The 18,952-nt window shown below is 38.2% G+C and overlaps 1 protein-coding gene and 1 long non-coding RNA gene across 3 annotated transcripts; one reads left to right on the top strand and one right to left on the bottom strand.

Moving 5' to 3' along the window:
• The first annotated feature begins 2,738 nt into the window (after positions 1-2,738).
• LOC136238667 (tripartite motif-containing protein 2-like) lies at positions 2,739-5,205 on the top strand. Its single transcript, XM_066029240.1, has 2 exons — positions 2,739-2,833; positions 2,905-5,205. Exon 2 carries the CDS (start codon positions 2,928-2,930, stop codon positions 5,112-5,114), a length of 2,187 nt encoding a protein of 728 aa, XP_065885312.1. The 5' UTR covers positions 2,739-2,833; positions 2,905-2,927; the 3' UTR covers positions 5,115-5,205.
• A 994-nt stretch (positions 5,206-6,199) lies between these two features.
• On the bottom strand, positions 6,200-18,856 carry LOC136238677 (uncharacterized). Of its 2 annotated transcripts, XR_010693152.1 has the most exons (5): positions 18,398-18,856; positions 6,749-6,826; positions 6,653-6,694; positions 6,498-6,599; positions 6,200-6,341 (listed from the first exon to the last, which is right to left on the bottom strand). It is a non-coding gene; the product is annotated as an uncharacterized lncRNA (long non-coding RNA). The 2 variants fall into 2 exon arrangements; XR_010693151.1 differs by having other exon boundaries at positions 6,653-6,826.
• Between the last annotated feature and the right edge of the window lie 96 nt (positions 18,857-18,952).

Here is an 18,952-nt window from a genome sequence, read left to right on the forward strand (position 1 = left end):
ATGCCCCACCCCCCCACCCCCGGGGAGGGTGGGGTAATACAGGAGATTTGACAAATCGTGGTGTCAAATTCCCCACTACTGGGGCAAAATCGGCTGTCAAATCCCCACTATGTCCCCACCCCCAAAGTAGGGGATTTGACAACACCTCAATTAAGGATGACTAAGCGCATATTTCATGCATGTGACTAGTAATAAGCCTCCCCTGTAGCTAGTAAAATTATAGCAAGTGCGATTTTATTGTTTAGAAATGCAACTACTAAAAATTGGTCAGTGAATTGGACAACTGTCAATTGCCCCAGGGGTGGGGACAAGAAGCAATGTCAAATGCCCACCTGGGGTGTGGGGATGCCCGGGGGTGGGGGGGATGGGGCATGAAATTGACAAGTGCATAACCAGTTACTTTCTGAAGTGACTACCCCAACTCTGCGTATCAGTTCAGTGGCTAAAATTAACCATATACATTTTATTCATTATGTAGCAGTCAGAATAAATTATACTGGTTTTTGACAACCTGCATTCTGAAATAAAATTGTCATCAGTATCTGCATGGCTGGAGCTGTGCCCCCAGACTCCTGCATCTACTTTCCAATGGAAACCCCGGCCCTTTGAAAAATCCCAGACTAGCCCCTGAAAGGCCTATATAGGCATTAATCATGCACTGTTTATATTAATTTTGTCACAAGTACACTCAGTACATGGTATGGTACCTGCCCAGCCATGCAGGGAGCACACTGGTTATATTGTTGTTAAATGATGACTGGAAGCAGTGAAGTCTCCACTATTGTATGTTCTACGTAGGTCTCATTCTCACAGCAAATGACAAATCTTCATGACATCAATTCCTTGATACTGACAGTAAGAGTAAAGAGTTAACTAGGCTGAAACCTTATTGGGTGCTATATGCATCAAAGGAAGACTGTATACCCTCCAAATAAGAGAGGAAACTCCAGGGGAGTTTCTGAGGTTTCCGAAAACCAGTTACGTTCAGATCGAGATACTAGTACTCTAATAGAGCAGTCACAGTATTCAGAGCAGCAGTGTAGCAAGCTATGTAGCTATAAATAAGGATTTTAATGTACTGTATCAGTGATATTAATACAATATAGTTAGTGGAGGGCAGTTATTCTCAGCAGGCAGTTATCTTTTTTTTCTTTTTTGGTCTTCACCAAAATCTAGCTATGCACTTTATTTGTTGATCAGAAACCAGTCACCAAAAATCTTGGAGTCGCCTATGCCTCTACCATTACAAACTGGTGAAGGACCAGATACAAAGGCCAATTGCTGACAGCATGTTCATTATTGAAACTGGACAAAGGACTCATGTAACTGTAGATTGTCTAATTTGTCTTTGTTAATATGATTTTTGATGTGTTATTTATAGTGGCAAACCACGCAGTGCAGTGGAGAACGATGGCTTCCAGATTGTGCATCCAAACAAAGATTCTGTCAAGAGCTTGCACTATCTTGTTGTCACAGGAGCAGTCAACTGGCCACCAAACTTCTCACTTACCACACACATACTGCAACATGGCTCATGCACCTTCTTAAACAATGTGCGTAATATTTGAAGTATAATAGTCTTCTTAAAAAATGCTGGACATCTACATGTATATGTACATGTGGTGTGATAACGGATAATCTGCCTTAACTTTTGATGAGACTGAAACAGAAAATTACCAAACAGGAGTGTAATCATAGCTACTCCTTCAATTTATGGATCCTCACTTATCACAATTGTTTGCAACACAATGCTTGTCTTCATTGTTCACATTAATTAGTCTGGAGCAGCCCGCCCCATTGCAAAGGGCGGGCGGCGCCACCCCCACGCAAATAGCTCCACCACAACGCTACTCGGGGGGTCCTTCACATACAAAATCCATCTACGAAATTTCGAAATATGGAAATTTGCCAACCAAATTTCTAATTTCTGGATAAATTTCTACCAAATTTCCGAATTTCTGGCTTGGAAATTCTTGGGTGCTACGAAGTTGTAGCTTGAGTTGTAGTATATTCCGTGCCTTAGGCTACTGTATTATGGTTTCAGTATGGGTTCAAGCCGAGCCGAACGGTTCACTAGCGGTCTGGTAAGCCGTCGTGACTCTATCATGGTTGGGTTATTTATTTATTTATTGTTAATCAGCAGGACCCTCCAGGGGTATAATGCTGATGTGCAATTACGTGTGTACAATTTCAATTAGTTACTAAACTATATAAGTATGTACAATTACGACAACTGAGTTACTTAATTATATACATATGTACAATTACAATAATAAACTATAAAAATATATACAATTACGATAAGTTACTTAACCATATACATAAAAAGGGGCTAATTTTTGCTTAAATTCTTCAACACAGTCAGTCTCAATAATCTCAGCATCTAATCTATTCCATTCTGGTACAGTTCTTGGGAGGAAGGAATATTTATATACATCAATTCTTGGTTGGTAAGGTACTAGTTTAAAGTGAGGTAGGAATTTGAATAAAACACTCACCAGTAATCCACGGACACACCAAAACGACTTGCACTGTGGCCTTTGCACCGTGGGAATCGAATCAGCTCGAAAGTATACAACAAATTTACGAAGCAGATTACGGACAAATGTTAGTGCGTATAATCAAATTTCAATGCCAAACATTATAAAACTTTTAATCGTATGGATTTATGTATTTAAAATTTCAGTTAATATTTCTGAATTCCCAACAAAAATTTCTACATTTCTAATAAAAATTGCCAAATTTCTATGGTCATCGACGACATTTCTGGAAGTGAAGGCTTGACGCAACTTCTTCCAATTAAAGAACCTCTTACAGCCTTCGCTTTTTAAAGGTTAGCAATTGTATGCCACGCGTGACAGATTGATTCATTGTTTTTCAACGGTGCATGCATGATTTTTGTAGGTCTATAAGATTCGTGAAACAAAATGGCTGCAGAACGAATGAAGAAGGTAGCGGGTCTCTTAAACTGCCCAGTGTGTTATGAAACATACAAGAAACCCAAATATCTCCCTTGTCACCACTCCTACTGTGAAGGATGTATGGAGAAACTACAAACAGGTCCTAACATTGTTTGCCCAGAGTGTAGAGAAACCAGTGCAGTGCCGGCTGGAGGGGTGAAGGAATTACCAAACAATTTCTTTATCAATCGTCTACTAGACGAAGTTGATTTGAAGCGTAAAGTTGAAGGAGAAGATGAAGCAAAATGTGACTTGTGTGTTAGGGAAGGAAAAGCAGTAGTATTGTGTCTTGATTGCGTCACCTTCCTGTGTGAGTACTGTCATGAATTTCACAAGAATATGAAAGAATATCAAAACCACAATGTTACCCAGCTTGTTGAATTGCAGTCAAAGAAGAAACGAGTTGATATTCATCCCAAAGCAAAGTCCATGTTATGTGCCGACCATGATCTGGAGATGAATTTCTTTTGTGAAACATGTGACCAACTCGTGTGTCATTACTGCACAACCAATGAGCACAATGGACATGTGCACAATTCTGTGAAGAAGATGGCCAACAAGCACAGGAAGGAAATGGAGAAGATGATTGAATCAGTCGAAGAAATGATCAATAAACTGCCTAAGTCACGTCAGAGGGTGGTAGCTGCTGGGGAGAAGATTACATCACAGGCCACTGAAGTTGATCAACAGATTGACTTGTATTATGATGAACTACACCGACAACTACAACAACAAAGAGAAGAGCTAAAGAAAAAGTTACGAGAGTTGTTAACAAAGAAGAAAAAGGCAATCTCACTGCAGTTGGAACAAATTGATTTCACAGAAGCACAGCTGTTGAGTGTGAAAGAGTTGAATGATGCAGTGAAGAATGGATCAGACCAGGAAGCATTGTTCATGAAGAAACAAGTTGGAGATGATGTGAAGAGACTAACTGTTTCATATGGCATGTTGGAGACTGAGCCAGTTGAATTGTCCACAATGAAGTTTAAAAAGTACAAAGAGATATTTCCTCAATATGGCCAGCTGTTTGATGATGTTGCCTTACCAGGCAATTGTGAAGTCACTGGTTTTCCTGCACAATCGCTTGTGAGTAGTAAAGTTGGTTTCACCATCATCACCAAGGACCACAACAATGAACGTTGTTCTAAGGGAGGTAGCCACATTATTGCACAGGCACAATCAAGCAGTGGAGGAGATGTTGTGCCCGTAGAAGTAAAGGATAATAATGATGGGAGCTACTCTGCATCTTTTGTAACCAAACAACTAGTTGGAGAAATGAAGTTGTCCATTACCATTGAAGGGGATCATATTAAAGGAAGCCCCTACACTATTATGGTGCAGCGAGATTACAAAATTGTGAAGAAGCCCAGGAAGACTGCGAATAATAGTGGTAATTTCAATGGTCCAATTGGCATTGCATTTGGTAAGGACGGAGTGTGGGCAGTAGCAGATCATAACAACTGCTGTGTGTACATATTTGACAGTCAAGACAGGTTAATCAGAAAATTTGGACAACCTGGTGCTGGCAATGGTCAATTTCAAAATCCATGGGGAGTATCATTTGATGCCAACAATGACTTGTATGTGGCTGAGAACCGTAACAACAGGGTGCAGAAGTTTCATGTTGATGGTACATATTTGCTGCAGTTTGGACACCGTGGATCTGGTGATGGTCAACTGAGTGGTCCCACAGGTGTTGTTGTCCACAATGATAAAGTGTTTGTTGCTGAAATTAACAATCGTCGTGTATCATTGTTTCATCTTGGTGGTCAGTTCAGTCACTTTGTTGGATCAGGACATTTGAGTAACCCTCGTGATGTAGCTGTCAATGCTAATGACCAGTTACTTGTTGCTGACTTTAACAACCATTGCATCTTCAGGTTTACACTTGATGGCACATACGTAGACAAGTTTGGTAATGGTCACTTGAGCAATCCTGATGGAATTACCATTGACTGGAGTGGCTTTATTCTTGTGTTGGAAAATGGTAATAATCGTGTATCAGTTTTTGACAAAGATGGAGGAGTCATACACATGTTTGGGTCCCGTGGTTCTGCTGAAGGACAATTTTCTAACCCACATGGAATAGCCGTTAGTCCCAAGAATGATGTGTACGTTGGTGATTATGGCAATAAGAGAGTTCCAATATTTTAAACTCATGCATTGTGTTATATTTGACATGCTAGTAATTAGTAAACCATGTTTTGTTCTTTTCATAATTATAACTAAAAAAAGAAGTGTGGAAGAGTACCTATATACATAGTGCTTTAATTTGAATGGAAAATTTGAAATTGTTTCAGCATGCTGCTGTGCATGCATAATCCAAATATATACTGCCCTTCGTTCAAATCAACAGCAATAGTCTTTGTGCAGGATTGGTATATTGCACGAATTAAATCCCATGCCCTGTACACCTTCACCCTATAGCTATAGTTTCACATTCAATCCACTCTTCCCACACATACACTCTGTGTGTGTGCATGCATACACAACTACAAGACTTAGAACAATCCCTTCAGAAGACATACACGTCAACTTATGAGTCACTTCCATAGTAAAATGCATAATTATAATGGATTCACTATAGTAGTGGTTATGTAGTAGTAGAGTGGTCTACAGCATCATATGGTGAATTGGTGCACTTTGTGAGAAAAGCATCAAACTTGGTATGCAGACTGCATGTGCTAGCTACCAATGACATTGATTTAGGATATAGTGCCATCGCATATTTGACCTTTGGTGGTGACCTTTATAGCCATTTTTCCAGGGAAGATTCATCATTTTTGTCTTTATCTGAGGCATTATTTTAAGGTCTTGCTGAAGTCAATAGGTAATTTCATTCCAAAGTTATGATTTGTCATGAAAGTTACCTGCTCACTGGTGCTGTAATTTACACTCCAATGGAATTTTATGACTAATAACAGCGTACAATAATGCCTCAGGGAAATAAAGACAAAAAACGCAGTGCAAAAATGGCTGCAAAGGTCAAATTTATAATGGCAATGATTCTCATTAGGAGTACAGCTGATATGTGAAGTAGGTAAAGAAGTGTTTGATCAACAGGATAAAATAAATGCCTGTAAGCACTCAAGGAGGTATAATAATCCTGATTATGCTATCACAAACAATAACTCTTTGATTTGACTAAAAAATGTGTTTGGACATACTGAATTAAACCCTCCATTATTCCACACCAGGCAGTCACCTCAGTTTCACAGTTGTCAATAAAATACGTTTCATGCAAACATATTGAATGATACTCTACATGTACAATACTTGATGAGATTCTGAAGAACATAAAAGTACATCACTGACAATGACATAGTGTCATGTATGTTTGATTCCTAGTGCTTGGTCCAGTTCAGAACGTCGTTGTTGTACCTGCAAAACAGTTTGTAAATTTAAAACCCATAGGTACAGTGAGATCTCTTTATAATGGACACTTTGGAATCCGCAGATTATGATGAAATTGATTCAGAAACTGTCCATTATAGGAACACATTTAGGAGGTATTGTAAGACGGATGTATAAATGTACTTTTGTGTAGAAGTATCTTGTGACAGTTTCTTTAGTCCAGTGTTGATCACAGTACTCAGCTCTCTTCTCCGCCTCTGGGTTTCCCATCTTGTTAGTCATCACCTACAGCAACAAAAGACACATGTGACCTTTCTCATGTCATGATAACCTCTTACCTTTAGGTCCCTGTTTTGTGAGGCCATTCAGTCATTGATGAACTTCCAATAGTTTTAAATACCGATAACTAGTACAGTGCACTGAATTGTATATACCTGTGGGTTGTCAGAAAAGCTGAGGAAAAATTCTCGCTGAATTCTGATGCTGTTGATTTGTTCCACAGTTTCATGAACCTGTAGAATATGACACATAATTCAAGTAATTAAATCACGTAGAGTGTCGTGTAGCTACTACTGTTACAAAATTAGTTACTCAAAATGTTGGTCAAAATAGTCATTTGCCAATTTTTTTGGCATAATAGTAATTGTCTGAAGCAATAAACATAATGCCAGCAACATTGCACTTGCTAGTGAAAATGCACAGAACAGTCTGTAACTCTAATAGAGCAGTCAGGTAGCTAATTTTGATGTGATTGTTTTATTAGAGTATATCAATTACAACCAGGGCTGAGACAATCATGAATTTTGTACTCGCTATAGTATTAACAATCATGAACTACTACTACTAGCTACTTGTGTAGTGTGAAATATATCAGCTCTTATGCAGTTTATACGTACGTATCTCTTTCAAGTAACAGTAATGATACACACACTGTACAAAAGTACTGATATTAGTGTTTTCCTAACAAGCAATTACACCAGTCAAACTCTGTAGCCTTTATGGTAGCATTTCATGACAAATATATATCATGTGAGCTGGGTCATGTGATCTTAATCAGCACTTGAGTACCAATTTTACTATCTATGTCCCAAAATCCTTATTAAGTACTCGAGTATTTGCCCAACTACAACGCACCCTAATTTATAAATTTAATTATTTTAATCTGGTGACTATTCAAACTAAACACTACTGGATGTTTTTTTCCATGAAAATACAATGAAAAAATGTCACAACCTGTGAAAAGTAAAGTTTTCATTGGATGGCCCCAAATGAAATTTAATTTTCATAGCATTTTAATTGGGTAAATAATGAAAAACCAATGAAAATTTACCAATAAAAATTACATGAAAAGCAGTTTCCCAGAATTTTCAGTGATAATTTTATCATTGGGTTTTCACTAAATTTTCCTATGAAAATGCTATGAAAATAAAATTTCATTAGGGCCACCCAATGAAAACTTTACTTTTCACAGGTTGAACATTTTTTCATTGGATTATCATGGACAAAATGTCCAGTAGTGCAACACTATACTCAATGTTTGTTGAAGCCCCTATTTTTAAAATCGATTGTGGCATCACTCAAGTGCAACTATACTATTGAAGGTGCAGCATTTAACCAATTAAAGAAAAACGGTAACTAGACAATTTTAAATTCACTTTGCATTACTTATTGTAGCTAGGTAAATGCATTGGTGCTGCAAAAATACAATCTTTGTCAACAATAAAATTCTTTGAATTGCATTATCCAGTAAAATTTTTTGTCAAAATCATCACTTTCACTCCTCTTAAATAATGCACTGCAAAGTGAAACCTGTCTATTCCTGTCACCTTTGTGCCAAAAGCATTATGCAGGTCACTTTGTGTGCACAGATGACACATTTAGGTATTTCCAGGTGGCCTTATTGTACTGTACAGTGTAGTGCCTATAGTGATTTGACACTTTTTTTTATACAGCTTGGCTGTTTTGGATTAAATAATAAGGCCACTATTTGGTGATATGTTTTTCATCAGCGCCTGCATGTATTTTTACTGCCGCACGTATTTCCCCATTATTTCATCTGATTAATTCAGTTTTCAAGATTACTGCACAGTAGCTACCTTGCATTGTATCCAAGAAAATGTAAAAGATTAGATTGGAGTGATGGCTTACTGATCCTTGAGTGGAACTGTGATCATGTGACGAAGGACGACGGGATATGGTTGCCAAACTGGCTGTGTTGAGTTAAGCTAGGTTAGCAAATTGTCTGTTATGCAGAGAGTATCAGGCCCTGGAGAGTAGAGGTATGAAAATAAATCTATAGCTAGCTATATTGTGGCAAGTACTGGGAATAATGGGTAAAGATAATGACCCGCCCGCCCGCACTATACATTTGGAATTTTCTGATGAAAAACATGATATCACCAAATTTAAATAGTGGCCTAATCTTACTCCTCTTCAAATAACATGATCCATTTTTTAGCATTTCAATTAGCTGAAGTCTTTGCCTTGCACAAACCATATAGCTGGTGTGTCTAATACCTATGCTCAAACTGTGGGCACTGAGAGAAGCAAACTCTGCCCAATCCTGTGATGATGAAATTGTTGCCATTACCAAGCATCACCATGTTGAACATCAATAGCAACCTACTGAATGAAAAAAAAGGGTGGTCTATCATCTCCAGACTGCTCCAGCATGACTCGGGATCGCAAAACACTTTACTAGCCATCACATTTGAATGGATGGATCCGCTTATCACTTTTGTCACAACACAATGCCTTGTGTTCCTCAGAGAGAGAATATCCACTGGGTTTCCACAAACGAATGATGATGATGTGGAATATCCCAAATAGCTCGAATGGAAGTGACGTATGTTATATGCAGTGTTGGGCAAGTTACTTTTTACAAGTAACTAGTTACACAGTACTTGCAACTGAACTATTTAGTTATAGTTACATATTACCCATAAAATAAAGTAACTATAATAACAAGAGTACATAATAAAAATAGGGAGGGAGAGTGTCTAACTAGGACACCTTCAGCCAAAATCACTGCGTATTATAGAGCATCCACACATTGGTAGAGCAAAGGCTTTACTTTATTCAACACCTATCAACAGCACTCAACACCTATCAACAGATCTCTATAGTCAGTAAAAGTGTTTATTTGTTCAAAGATCATTGTCTTTTCAATAATACGCAGTGATTTTGTACAGGCTGTATTGGCAGTTAGACACTCTCTCTCCCTATTTTTATTATGTACTCTTGATAATAATATTACATATTATATTACCAAAAGTTCATAATATAAAGTAGTAAGAGTATTGTATATTATAAACTCTTGATATTACTTTGTGTCCACAGCCTTAAGCTTTCACGTGTGAAACTACCACCTTATCACGTGACACGATTATGTTGTTGGACAATGTGTAAATCTTGGTTATAACTAGAAGCTGATGAATAAGCTTCATTCAGTAGGTTTCATTACTTTGTTGTGGCTAGTTGTTACTCAGTGGATTACTAACGAAATTAGTAACTTCGTTACTTGTAGTAATAATATTATGTAATATTAGATTTGTTACAGTAACTGTATTGCTTAGGTAACGCGTTACATTTGTAAGTAAAGTAACTTGAGTTATATTACCTGTTTTTATAGTGTATTTCGCTATATTACTTAGTTACCACAAAAGTAATAATATTACGTATAAGTAACGCATTACTCCCAACACTGGTTATATGCTACGCCCAAGACCATGCCCTTTGTTCAATGTGCCATCATTACACTAGCCATTACGTGCAGTATGTTACCGTTTCGGTTTTTATCGTAATTTTGCATAATTTTGTTCTTACACTCGCTCTTACTGCACTGTTACTGTGTTCCTAGGGTTAGTAACAGCACCCCTAGGGTTAGAAAACGCACCTAGGATTAGGAACAGCGTCCTTAGGATTAGGACAGCTCCCTTGGGATTAGGAACAGTGCTCTTGGAATTAGGAACAGCACCCTTAGGATTAGGAGAACGTTTTAAAACATTAGGTTAGGGTTACGGTATTGGTTAGATATATAGTGTTTTACATTTGTGACATTTAAATATGGCAAAAATAAGAAGAGCTTGTAACTAGCACCGGTGGTACAGTGATTAGGAACACTGTTCTTCAGGGTGGAGGTCTGTGGTTTGAGTGCCTGTTGTGACAAGTTTATTTTTCTTTCATTTTTTTTGTACCTTTTGGTGTCATATTTTTTCCAAGTTATAATGGTAATATACTGTACCTAACGGCTTTTCCATCATTACACATCTGCAGCCACCTTCGCCATAAAGATTAGCAATGCGTAAGGTAAATGAGGATAATTCCGGACACTCTTTAGTACAATCACTATAACACTACACTCACAACGAGTTAAGACAAACTCTAGGGATTGTTTTAAAGCCTATCTCAAGGTGCATCTGCAGTACAAATTTTGTTTCGATACAATCAACTGCTGAAGAGCCATGAGCCGAAATTTAACAGCGTGTAAAAAATGCAATTCCGGACACTTCGAATAACAAGCAAGTAGCGACTTCCACAGGTTATACCAATCTTCTTTGAAGTATGGAGACTAAAGTACCACTCATTTGCAGCTTATAAATCAAGTAGAAAGTTCATACCCTTTGGGAGAAAGCAGCAGTGCATGCTTTTAAAAGTTTATGTAATTTGCGAATATTTTCTTTGTATTTCAACCAAGCTGCTGCTGAAAAATCAACTGCCACTCCGCCTGTGCTGCATGGATTCTTATGATTTTCAGGATGCAACTAGCCAAAAGTATGATCTTCATATAAATCTTCGAAAATCGAAAATATGAGCTTGGGCTGCCTAACAGTTTCAAAGTTTTTGAACCAAACTACCCGTGATTGTGCTACAAATATGTTTGATTATGATTATGATTAAATACGGGTAAAGGCAAAGCCTGTATACCCGATCAATGCATTATACAAAAGTAAATCTAAAATCTAATAAATAATTATCTAACAGCGATTTAAAAGTGTTAATTGAAGTACTTTCTACAACAGAGGTAGGTAAACTGTTCCAATCATTAATCACTCTGTTCATAAAGTAATTAGATCTGCATAACAATCTTGAATGTTGCTTGAACAATTTAAACTGGTGCCCCCCTGGTAGTAGTAGTGGAGTAGGTGTATAGATTAGTAAAGTCAGAGCTGAAGCAGTCATTAAGAATTTTGTATAGAAAAAATAAATCACCCCTCTGACGTCTATACAACAGTGATGGTAAGGATAGTATTGACAGCCTCTCAGTATAAGATTTGTCATGTAATGATGGGAGGAGACGGGTAGCTCGACGTTGTACCTTTTCAACCTTTCTCTGATCAAGGGTAAATAGTGGTCCCCAAATGGCATTACCATATTCCAAGATGGGTCGAACTAGTGTGGTAAACAATTTAGACAACATACCCGAGTCAAGATATTCAAAAGATTTCTTGATCATGCCAAGTATTCAATTAGCTTTGGTTGTAACTTTAGCGGTATGTGTCAAACTTAAAAGTGGAATAACGGATTAACTTCAATTTTGGTTTGTAGATAGGCCATAGGACACTGCATTAGCTCACTAAATTATAGGCCCAGGGATTCTACCATTGTTGAAAACGATCGAAGTGTCCGGAATTAGCTGCCGTCCGGAATTACTCGCACTTACCTTACTATCCTGCGTGCCATGCATGCTTGTTAATGGACAAGTCTACTTCCCTTCCCGACTTCCTTGTAATTTCCATTGTTTGCTTCTTCAGGTCTACTGACTGAATTCGTGAAACAAAATGGCTGCAGAACGAATGAAGAAGGTAACCGGTCTCTTAAACTTCCCAGTGCATTATGAAGCATACAAGAAGCCAAAATATCTCCCTTGTCATCACTCCTACTGTGAAGGATGTATGGAGAAACTACAAACAGGTCCTAACATCATTTGCCCCAAGTGTAGAGAAACCAGTGCAGGAGAGGTGAAGGAATTACCAAAAAATTTCTTCATTAATCGTCTACTAGATGAAGTTGATTTGAAGTGTAAAGTTGAGGGAGAAGATGAAGCAAAATGTGACATATGCATTAAGGAAGGAAAAGCAGTAGCATACTAGCATTGTGTCTTGATTGCATCACCTTCGTGTGTGAGTACTGCTACAAATTTCACAAGAATATGAAGGAATGCCGAAATCACAACAACTCAGCTTGTTGAATTGCAGTCAAAGAAGAAACAAGTTGACATTCATCCCAAAGTGCAGTCCATACTATGTGCCAACCATGACCTGGAGATGAATTTCTTTTGTGAGACATGTGACCAACTTTTGTGCCATTACTGCACAACCAATGAGCATAATGGAAATGTGCGCAATTCTGCAAAGAAGATGACAGGAAGGAAATGGAGAAGATGATTGAACCAGTCAAAGAAATAATCAACAAATTGTCTACGTCACGTCAGAAGGTGGTAGCTGTTGGGAGAAGATCACATCACAGGCCACTGAAGTTGATCAACAGATTGACTTGTATTATGATGAACTACACCGACAACTACAACAACAAAGAGAAGAGCTAAAGGACAAGTTACGAGAGTTGTCAACAAAGAAAAAGGCAATCTCACTACAGTTGGAACAAATTGATTTCACAGAAGCACAACTATTGAGTGTGAAGAAGCTGAATAATGCGGTGAAGAATGCATCAGACCAGGAAGCATTGTTCATGAAGAAACAAGTTGGAGGTGATGTGAAAAGACTAACTATTTCATACAGCAAGGTGGAAACTGAGCCAATTGAATTGCCCACAATGGAATTTGTTCCTACAAAGAAGTACATAGAGCCTATATTCCACAGTTTAGCCAGGTATTTGATAATGTTGTAATACCAGGCAATTGTGAAGTCACTGGTTTTCCTGCACAATCGCTTGTGGGTACTAAATGTGACTTTACCGTCATCACTAAGCATCACAACAATGAGTATTGTTTCAAGGGAGGTAGCGACATTGCTGTACAGGCACAATCAAGCAGGGAGGAAATGTTGTTCCAGTAGAAGTGAAGGATAACAATGATGGGAGCTACTTGCATCTTTTGTAACCAAACTAGTTGGAGAAGTGAAGTTGTCCATTACCATTGAAGGAAGCCCCTACACTGTTGTGGTGCATTGAGATTATAAAACTGTGAACAAGCAACATTGTGAATAATAGTGGCAATGTGAGTAGTCCAATTGGCATTGCATTTGATAAGGATGGAATGTGGGCAGTGGCAAACTACAGCCACCACTATGTATGCAAATTTGACAGTCAAGACAGGTTAATCAGAAAACTTGGGCAAAGTGGTACTGGCAATGGTCTATTTCAACACCCATGGGGAGTATCGTTTGATGCCAACAATGACTTGTATGTGACTGAGTACAGTAACAACAGGGTGCAGAAGTTTCATGTTGATGGTACATATTTGCTGCAATTTGGACGCAGTGGATCTAGCGATGGTCAACTGAGTGGTGCATCAGGTATTGTAGTCCACAATGATAAAGTGTTTGTGGCTGATAGGGGCAATCATCATGTGTCAGTATTTCATCTTGGTGGTCAGTTCAGTCACGTTATTGGATCAGGACATTTAACTAACCCTCGTGATGTGTCTGTCACTGCTAATGACCAATTACTTGTTGCTGAATTTAACGATTGCATCATCAAGTTTACACTTGATAGCACATATGTGGGCAAGTTTGGCAATGGTCACTTGAACAACCCTGCTGCAGTTACCACTGATTTGAGTGCATGGCTTTATCATTGTGTTGGAAAATGGTAATAATTGTGTATCAGATTTTGACAAAGACGGAGGAGTCATGCACATGTTTGGGTCCAGTGGTTCTGCTGAAGGACAATTTTCTAACCCACATGGAATAGCTGTTAGTCCCAAGAATGATATGTATGTTGGTGACTACGGCAATGGTAGAGTTCCGATATTTTAAACTCGAGTTTAAACTCATTGTGTTTGTTTGTTTGCTGTAGCTAAACCATGTTTTATTATTTGTATAATTAAATAATATTGGAGAATAACTAGCATGGAGATCTAGAGTAACTACATTGTGCTTTAGGGAAACTTGAAACTGTACACGTTTCAGCATGCCGCTGCACATGTCCAAACAAAGTAGTATATCTTTGTTATTTCATCAAAGCTGTATTTTCTGCACTAGTGTTGTTTTAGTACAGCAAATTCATTTTAGTTTAGTTCTAGTACCCAAATTCCACCATAGTTTTAGTTAGTATCAGTTCTGCATGGTACCCCACATTTCTATAATTTAGTTAGTATTTAGTTTCATTTTAGTTAGTGTTAGTTTTAGTGTTAGATATCTTCACATATACTAACCTTGGTAGCACCCCTTAGACTTCCAGAAACTTTAGATTTGGTGTTTTGATAGATTTTTCAATTTTATTTCCCATTTTATATCAATGAGGCAAACTGTACCGAGAATCCAATTCTTCAATTAATACACGAATTTTGCTGTTATCTACTAAATTCAGTGGTACATTGTTAGCACCTATAAAGATTGCAAGATGAAATGTATAATAGCCTTATGTTTATTGTTATTAGGGTTGTACAATTTAGATCCTAAACTACGTATTGGCAAGGAGGACTGTTTCAACTGACTAGAAGAATCTTTCCTTTTGTCTTTTCAATTTCAGCTGCTTCAAAATATTTATAAGTGTCAGTATGGCATGTCTTCAAATGCTTCTTCAAGTTTATAGAATATTGTCCTTTAAATTCTTTATATACCACAAATCAAACCATCAGTACTTTTCACAGTACACACACTTTTGTCCTTGATCTTATCATGTCTGAAGTGGTTCCACACTCCACTTGACTTAGGCCTTCCACCTGGTTCAGCACAACTTCCACTTGCCATTGTGCACAAATGAACAAAAGCTCTAATAGAACTGTGCTTAAATAACCTTAATCAGCAGAATTAATGCTGAATAGCAATGTTTTATAGTAGCATTTGCAGGCATCACCATCTTCAAAGAAAAGTGTTAAGTGGTTTATATAGTGAACAATACCTTTTTATGTAGGATTGCTTGAGAAACCTTTCAGTTAGTTCTAGTTCTTGAGCTAAAAGTTTTAAAGGTTTTGGTTTAGTTCTAGTTTTTGAATCAAAAATTGAAAGAGTTTTAGTTTAGTTTTAGTGTTAGAACTAAAATAGACCACAGTTTTAGTTTAGTTCTAGTGTACTAGAACTAGAATTAAATTGCTGTACTAAAACTAGATTTAGTTTTAGTTCTTTAGAACTAAAACAACACTATTCTGCACTAACATACTGCCCTTCATTCAAGTTAAGTTGACAGCAGTGGTCTTCATCCAAACTTCACCCTAGTTGTGCATTAAATCCACTCCTCCCCTACACACACACACACACACACACACACACACACACACACACACACACACACACACACACACACACACACACACACACACACACACACACACACACACACACACACACACACACACACACACACACACACACACACACACACACACACACACACACACACACACACACACACACACACACACACACACACACACACACACACACACACACACACACCCCGATTCACCATTCAGTTTTAAAATGACATTTAATTTTTGGATATAATGCATAATGCCATCGCATATAGCCATTTTTACATTAAAAATTCATCATTATTTGTCTTTATCTCAATGAGACATATTTAACAGCTTCGTTTTTATTTGAAGCCGATAGATAATTTCATTTCAAAGATATGATCATTTGTAAAGTTACCTGCCCATTGATGCTGTAATTTACAGTTTGGCGGAGAAGTTTAAGAATGATTACAGTGGAACCTATTAATCAGGACACCTGTGTAATTTGGACACTTGGTAATGGCCCCGAAGTATCTCTTAGCATGTAAACTGACCTGGAAAATAAGGACACCTTGATAATCAGGACACTGGTTGGTCCCAAGGTGTCCTTAATACACAGGTTTCACTGTATAACTTTACACTGGAATGAGCTATTGGCTTCAAGTTGTTTCTTAGATTAACACCTTCAATTTGGAGCCATGGTTTAACAGCATAAAATACTCAGGATAAATTTCAGTACAAAAATGGCTACAAAGGTCAAACAATGAATGTCATTAGGAGTAGGACTCTGAACAGGTATCTGTGTGTCAATAAATTGGCTTCATTTATCCAAAATTTTGACTATCTGAATGAACTCGGGCCCCAATGAGTTTGAGGACCACTGTATTATTCCAGACCAGGCAGTCACCTCCGGGGTCAGCCGTCCGGGGTCACCTCAGTATCTCAGTTGTCAATCAAATACATTGACAAAATCTAGGAGACTGTGGTACCATGTTGAATTATAAAATGTGCATTACATGATGAAATGCTGAAGAACATAGAGTACATCACTGACAATGACAAAAGTATTGTATGAGCGGAGATGCTTGTGTGGGAACTGGAGCCGCCTGCCCCTTTACAGCATAATAATTTGACAGGGGAAATTTTGATGAGTTTGACCATAGATATATATTCGTTACCTGGGAAATGAAACGGAATATTTCGCTTTTGACACTCCGTGATGTTGAGGCGCTTAACTAGAATGCACTATAGCAATGCACAGGTGATGGCAAACTCCTAAATGACTCGCTAAAAGAACCATTTGAAGGTGAGCTAATGTAAAAATAAGGTAGTTATTACCAAGCTACATTCTTTATCCTCATTCTTTATCCAATTTACAGCACAGCTTCCAGCGGTCAAACGTTGCCGCCAGACCATACAGGAAACCAGAAGAACTGTGTACATATTCTGGCGACTCAGTCACCGGGCTAATAAGCACCTTCCCGAGTAGATGTATAACCGGCATGAGAGGAGCATGAACTGCTACTGTAGTTGCTGTAGTATAAAAGCATATGGCACTGTCTATGCCAGTTGGCACACATTCCGGACTAACAGGTCTTCGCACTTCAGTGACTGCTCATGAGGCTGATGGGTTGTGTGTTGTACAAGGTATACTACAGTGTAGCATAGCCAAGTCAGTTAAGAGCTACCTCAGCCCACCTGGCCTATTTAAATCATTCAAACACAATAACTTTCAGTAGAGAACCCAAGATCTTAGAGCCTGATGTGGATGAACTCACAACTTGTCTACCATGATACCATGAATGTGACGGCAGATGATTTCCTGAGGAGTATTACTACATCAGCTTCAAGGTTCAATCATCTTGTATCCTGCAATTAAATTCATGATTGATGTGATTATTGAATAGCTGACTAGAAACTCTTATCTAGATTAATTAATACTCCATTCCCATAATGTTTACTAATTTTTGATTTGGCTCTTAGTCCCCATAAAAGTCAACCTGGTAAGTATTATGTGTTTGGGCATTGCTGAACCAACTTTTGTTTCAGTGCTAATTGCCTTTTATGGCATCTGCCACGTGTAACCGGCTGAAAAAAAACCCGACTAGTTTACAGTTTTCTTGAGTATAATTTCTTTATTGCGTAGGGGAAAAGCCAGCTGCAGTGGGCTATTAAATTTTCAGCCTCACCTGTTGAATACAGTTGATCTATTATATGGAGAGCAAGAACAGCAAACTGTCAATTAGTACAGTGATTATATTTAATTAATAAGTCGCTAGTACAACTGTCTGTGGAGTTAGGACTTGGCTCTGCATTTACCATGAACTAGCAAATCCACCAAGGAATAGTTTCAACCTAAATCTTGCAAGAAGGCTATTCAAGCTTAGAAATGAGGACAAAAAGGTTACGTACACACATACCTCGATCAAGTTTGCTTGATGATACAAATATGGAACAAGGATATTCTTACTTTCCATGAACAGGCAAACACAATGGCGTATCACTTATTAATTTGTGTCTTGCTTCACTGTTTACTGAAGCAACTACAATCACAACATGCATAATTAGCTAGCTACTGTATCAGACAGAAATTCATTGTCAAGCACCTCAACTAACACCACGCGTGCACCAATCCAAACTAGTACCATACACAGTACAATTTTCACCCACTAAAATACTGCAACATAAGTGACCTCACCATACATGTCTCAGTACACAAAATACTTACATTCTGTTGTGCTAGGCCAGCTGTTGACTGGCTCTTTAACAACTGTCTTCCAGTCCTGCTCCATGAATACAGGAATATTTCACAAGGCTTTCCACTACCCTTCTACTTAGCATGTCCTGGAGTCTCTGATGTATTACTGAAAACTGAGTAGTTACAAACAGCCCTATCAGTGGCCAGCCTTCTTGACTAGCAACGTTCTAACTTGTCTACTTTGTAATTCTTGACGTGACTATCCATGGTTCCACCGTTCTAAAACGGATTTCCTGATGCACAAGTGGAGGAGCCTCATGTCGAGTCCCACAATCAAATTCACGGAGTGATAAAATGCACGTATCACATGATTATTAAAGTAGACTATATTCAGTACTAATCATCCATTCTATACTGTTTGATTTGCTGTTTGGAATTATCTGGCCCTTCTCATATCCCGTATAAGTCGGTGGGTTTCACGTGACTGTCGGTTCAATAGCCCCGGCGTTATTGATTGAACCGACTTTTGGTTCAGTATTAAACCACTGCCAAATAATTAACAACACGGATGCGGAATTTGGAATG

Source organism: Dysidea avara, chromosome 11 (assembly GCF_963678975.1).
Source record: "Dysidea avara chromosome 11, odDysAvar1.4, whole genome shotgun sequence".
NCBI classification, from domain to species: domain Eukaryota; kingdom Metazoa; phylum Porifera; class Demospongiae; order Dictyoceratida; family Dysideidae; genus Dysidea; species Dysidea avara.

Bases quoted from the DNA above. Each gene is read 5' to 3' on its own strand.
- LOC136238667 (XM_066029240.1), top strand. From the start codon at position 2,928: ATGGCTGCAGAACGAATGAAGAAGGTAGCGGGTCTCTTAAACTGCCCA.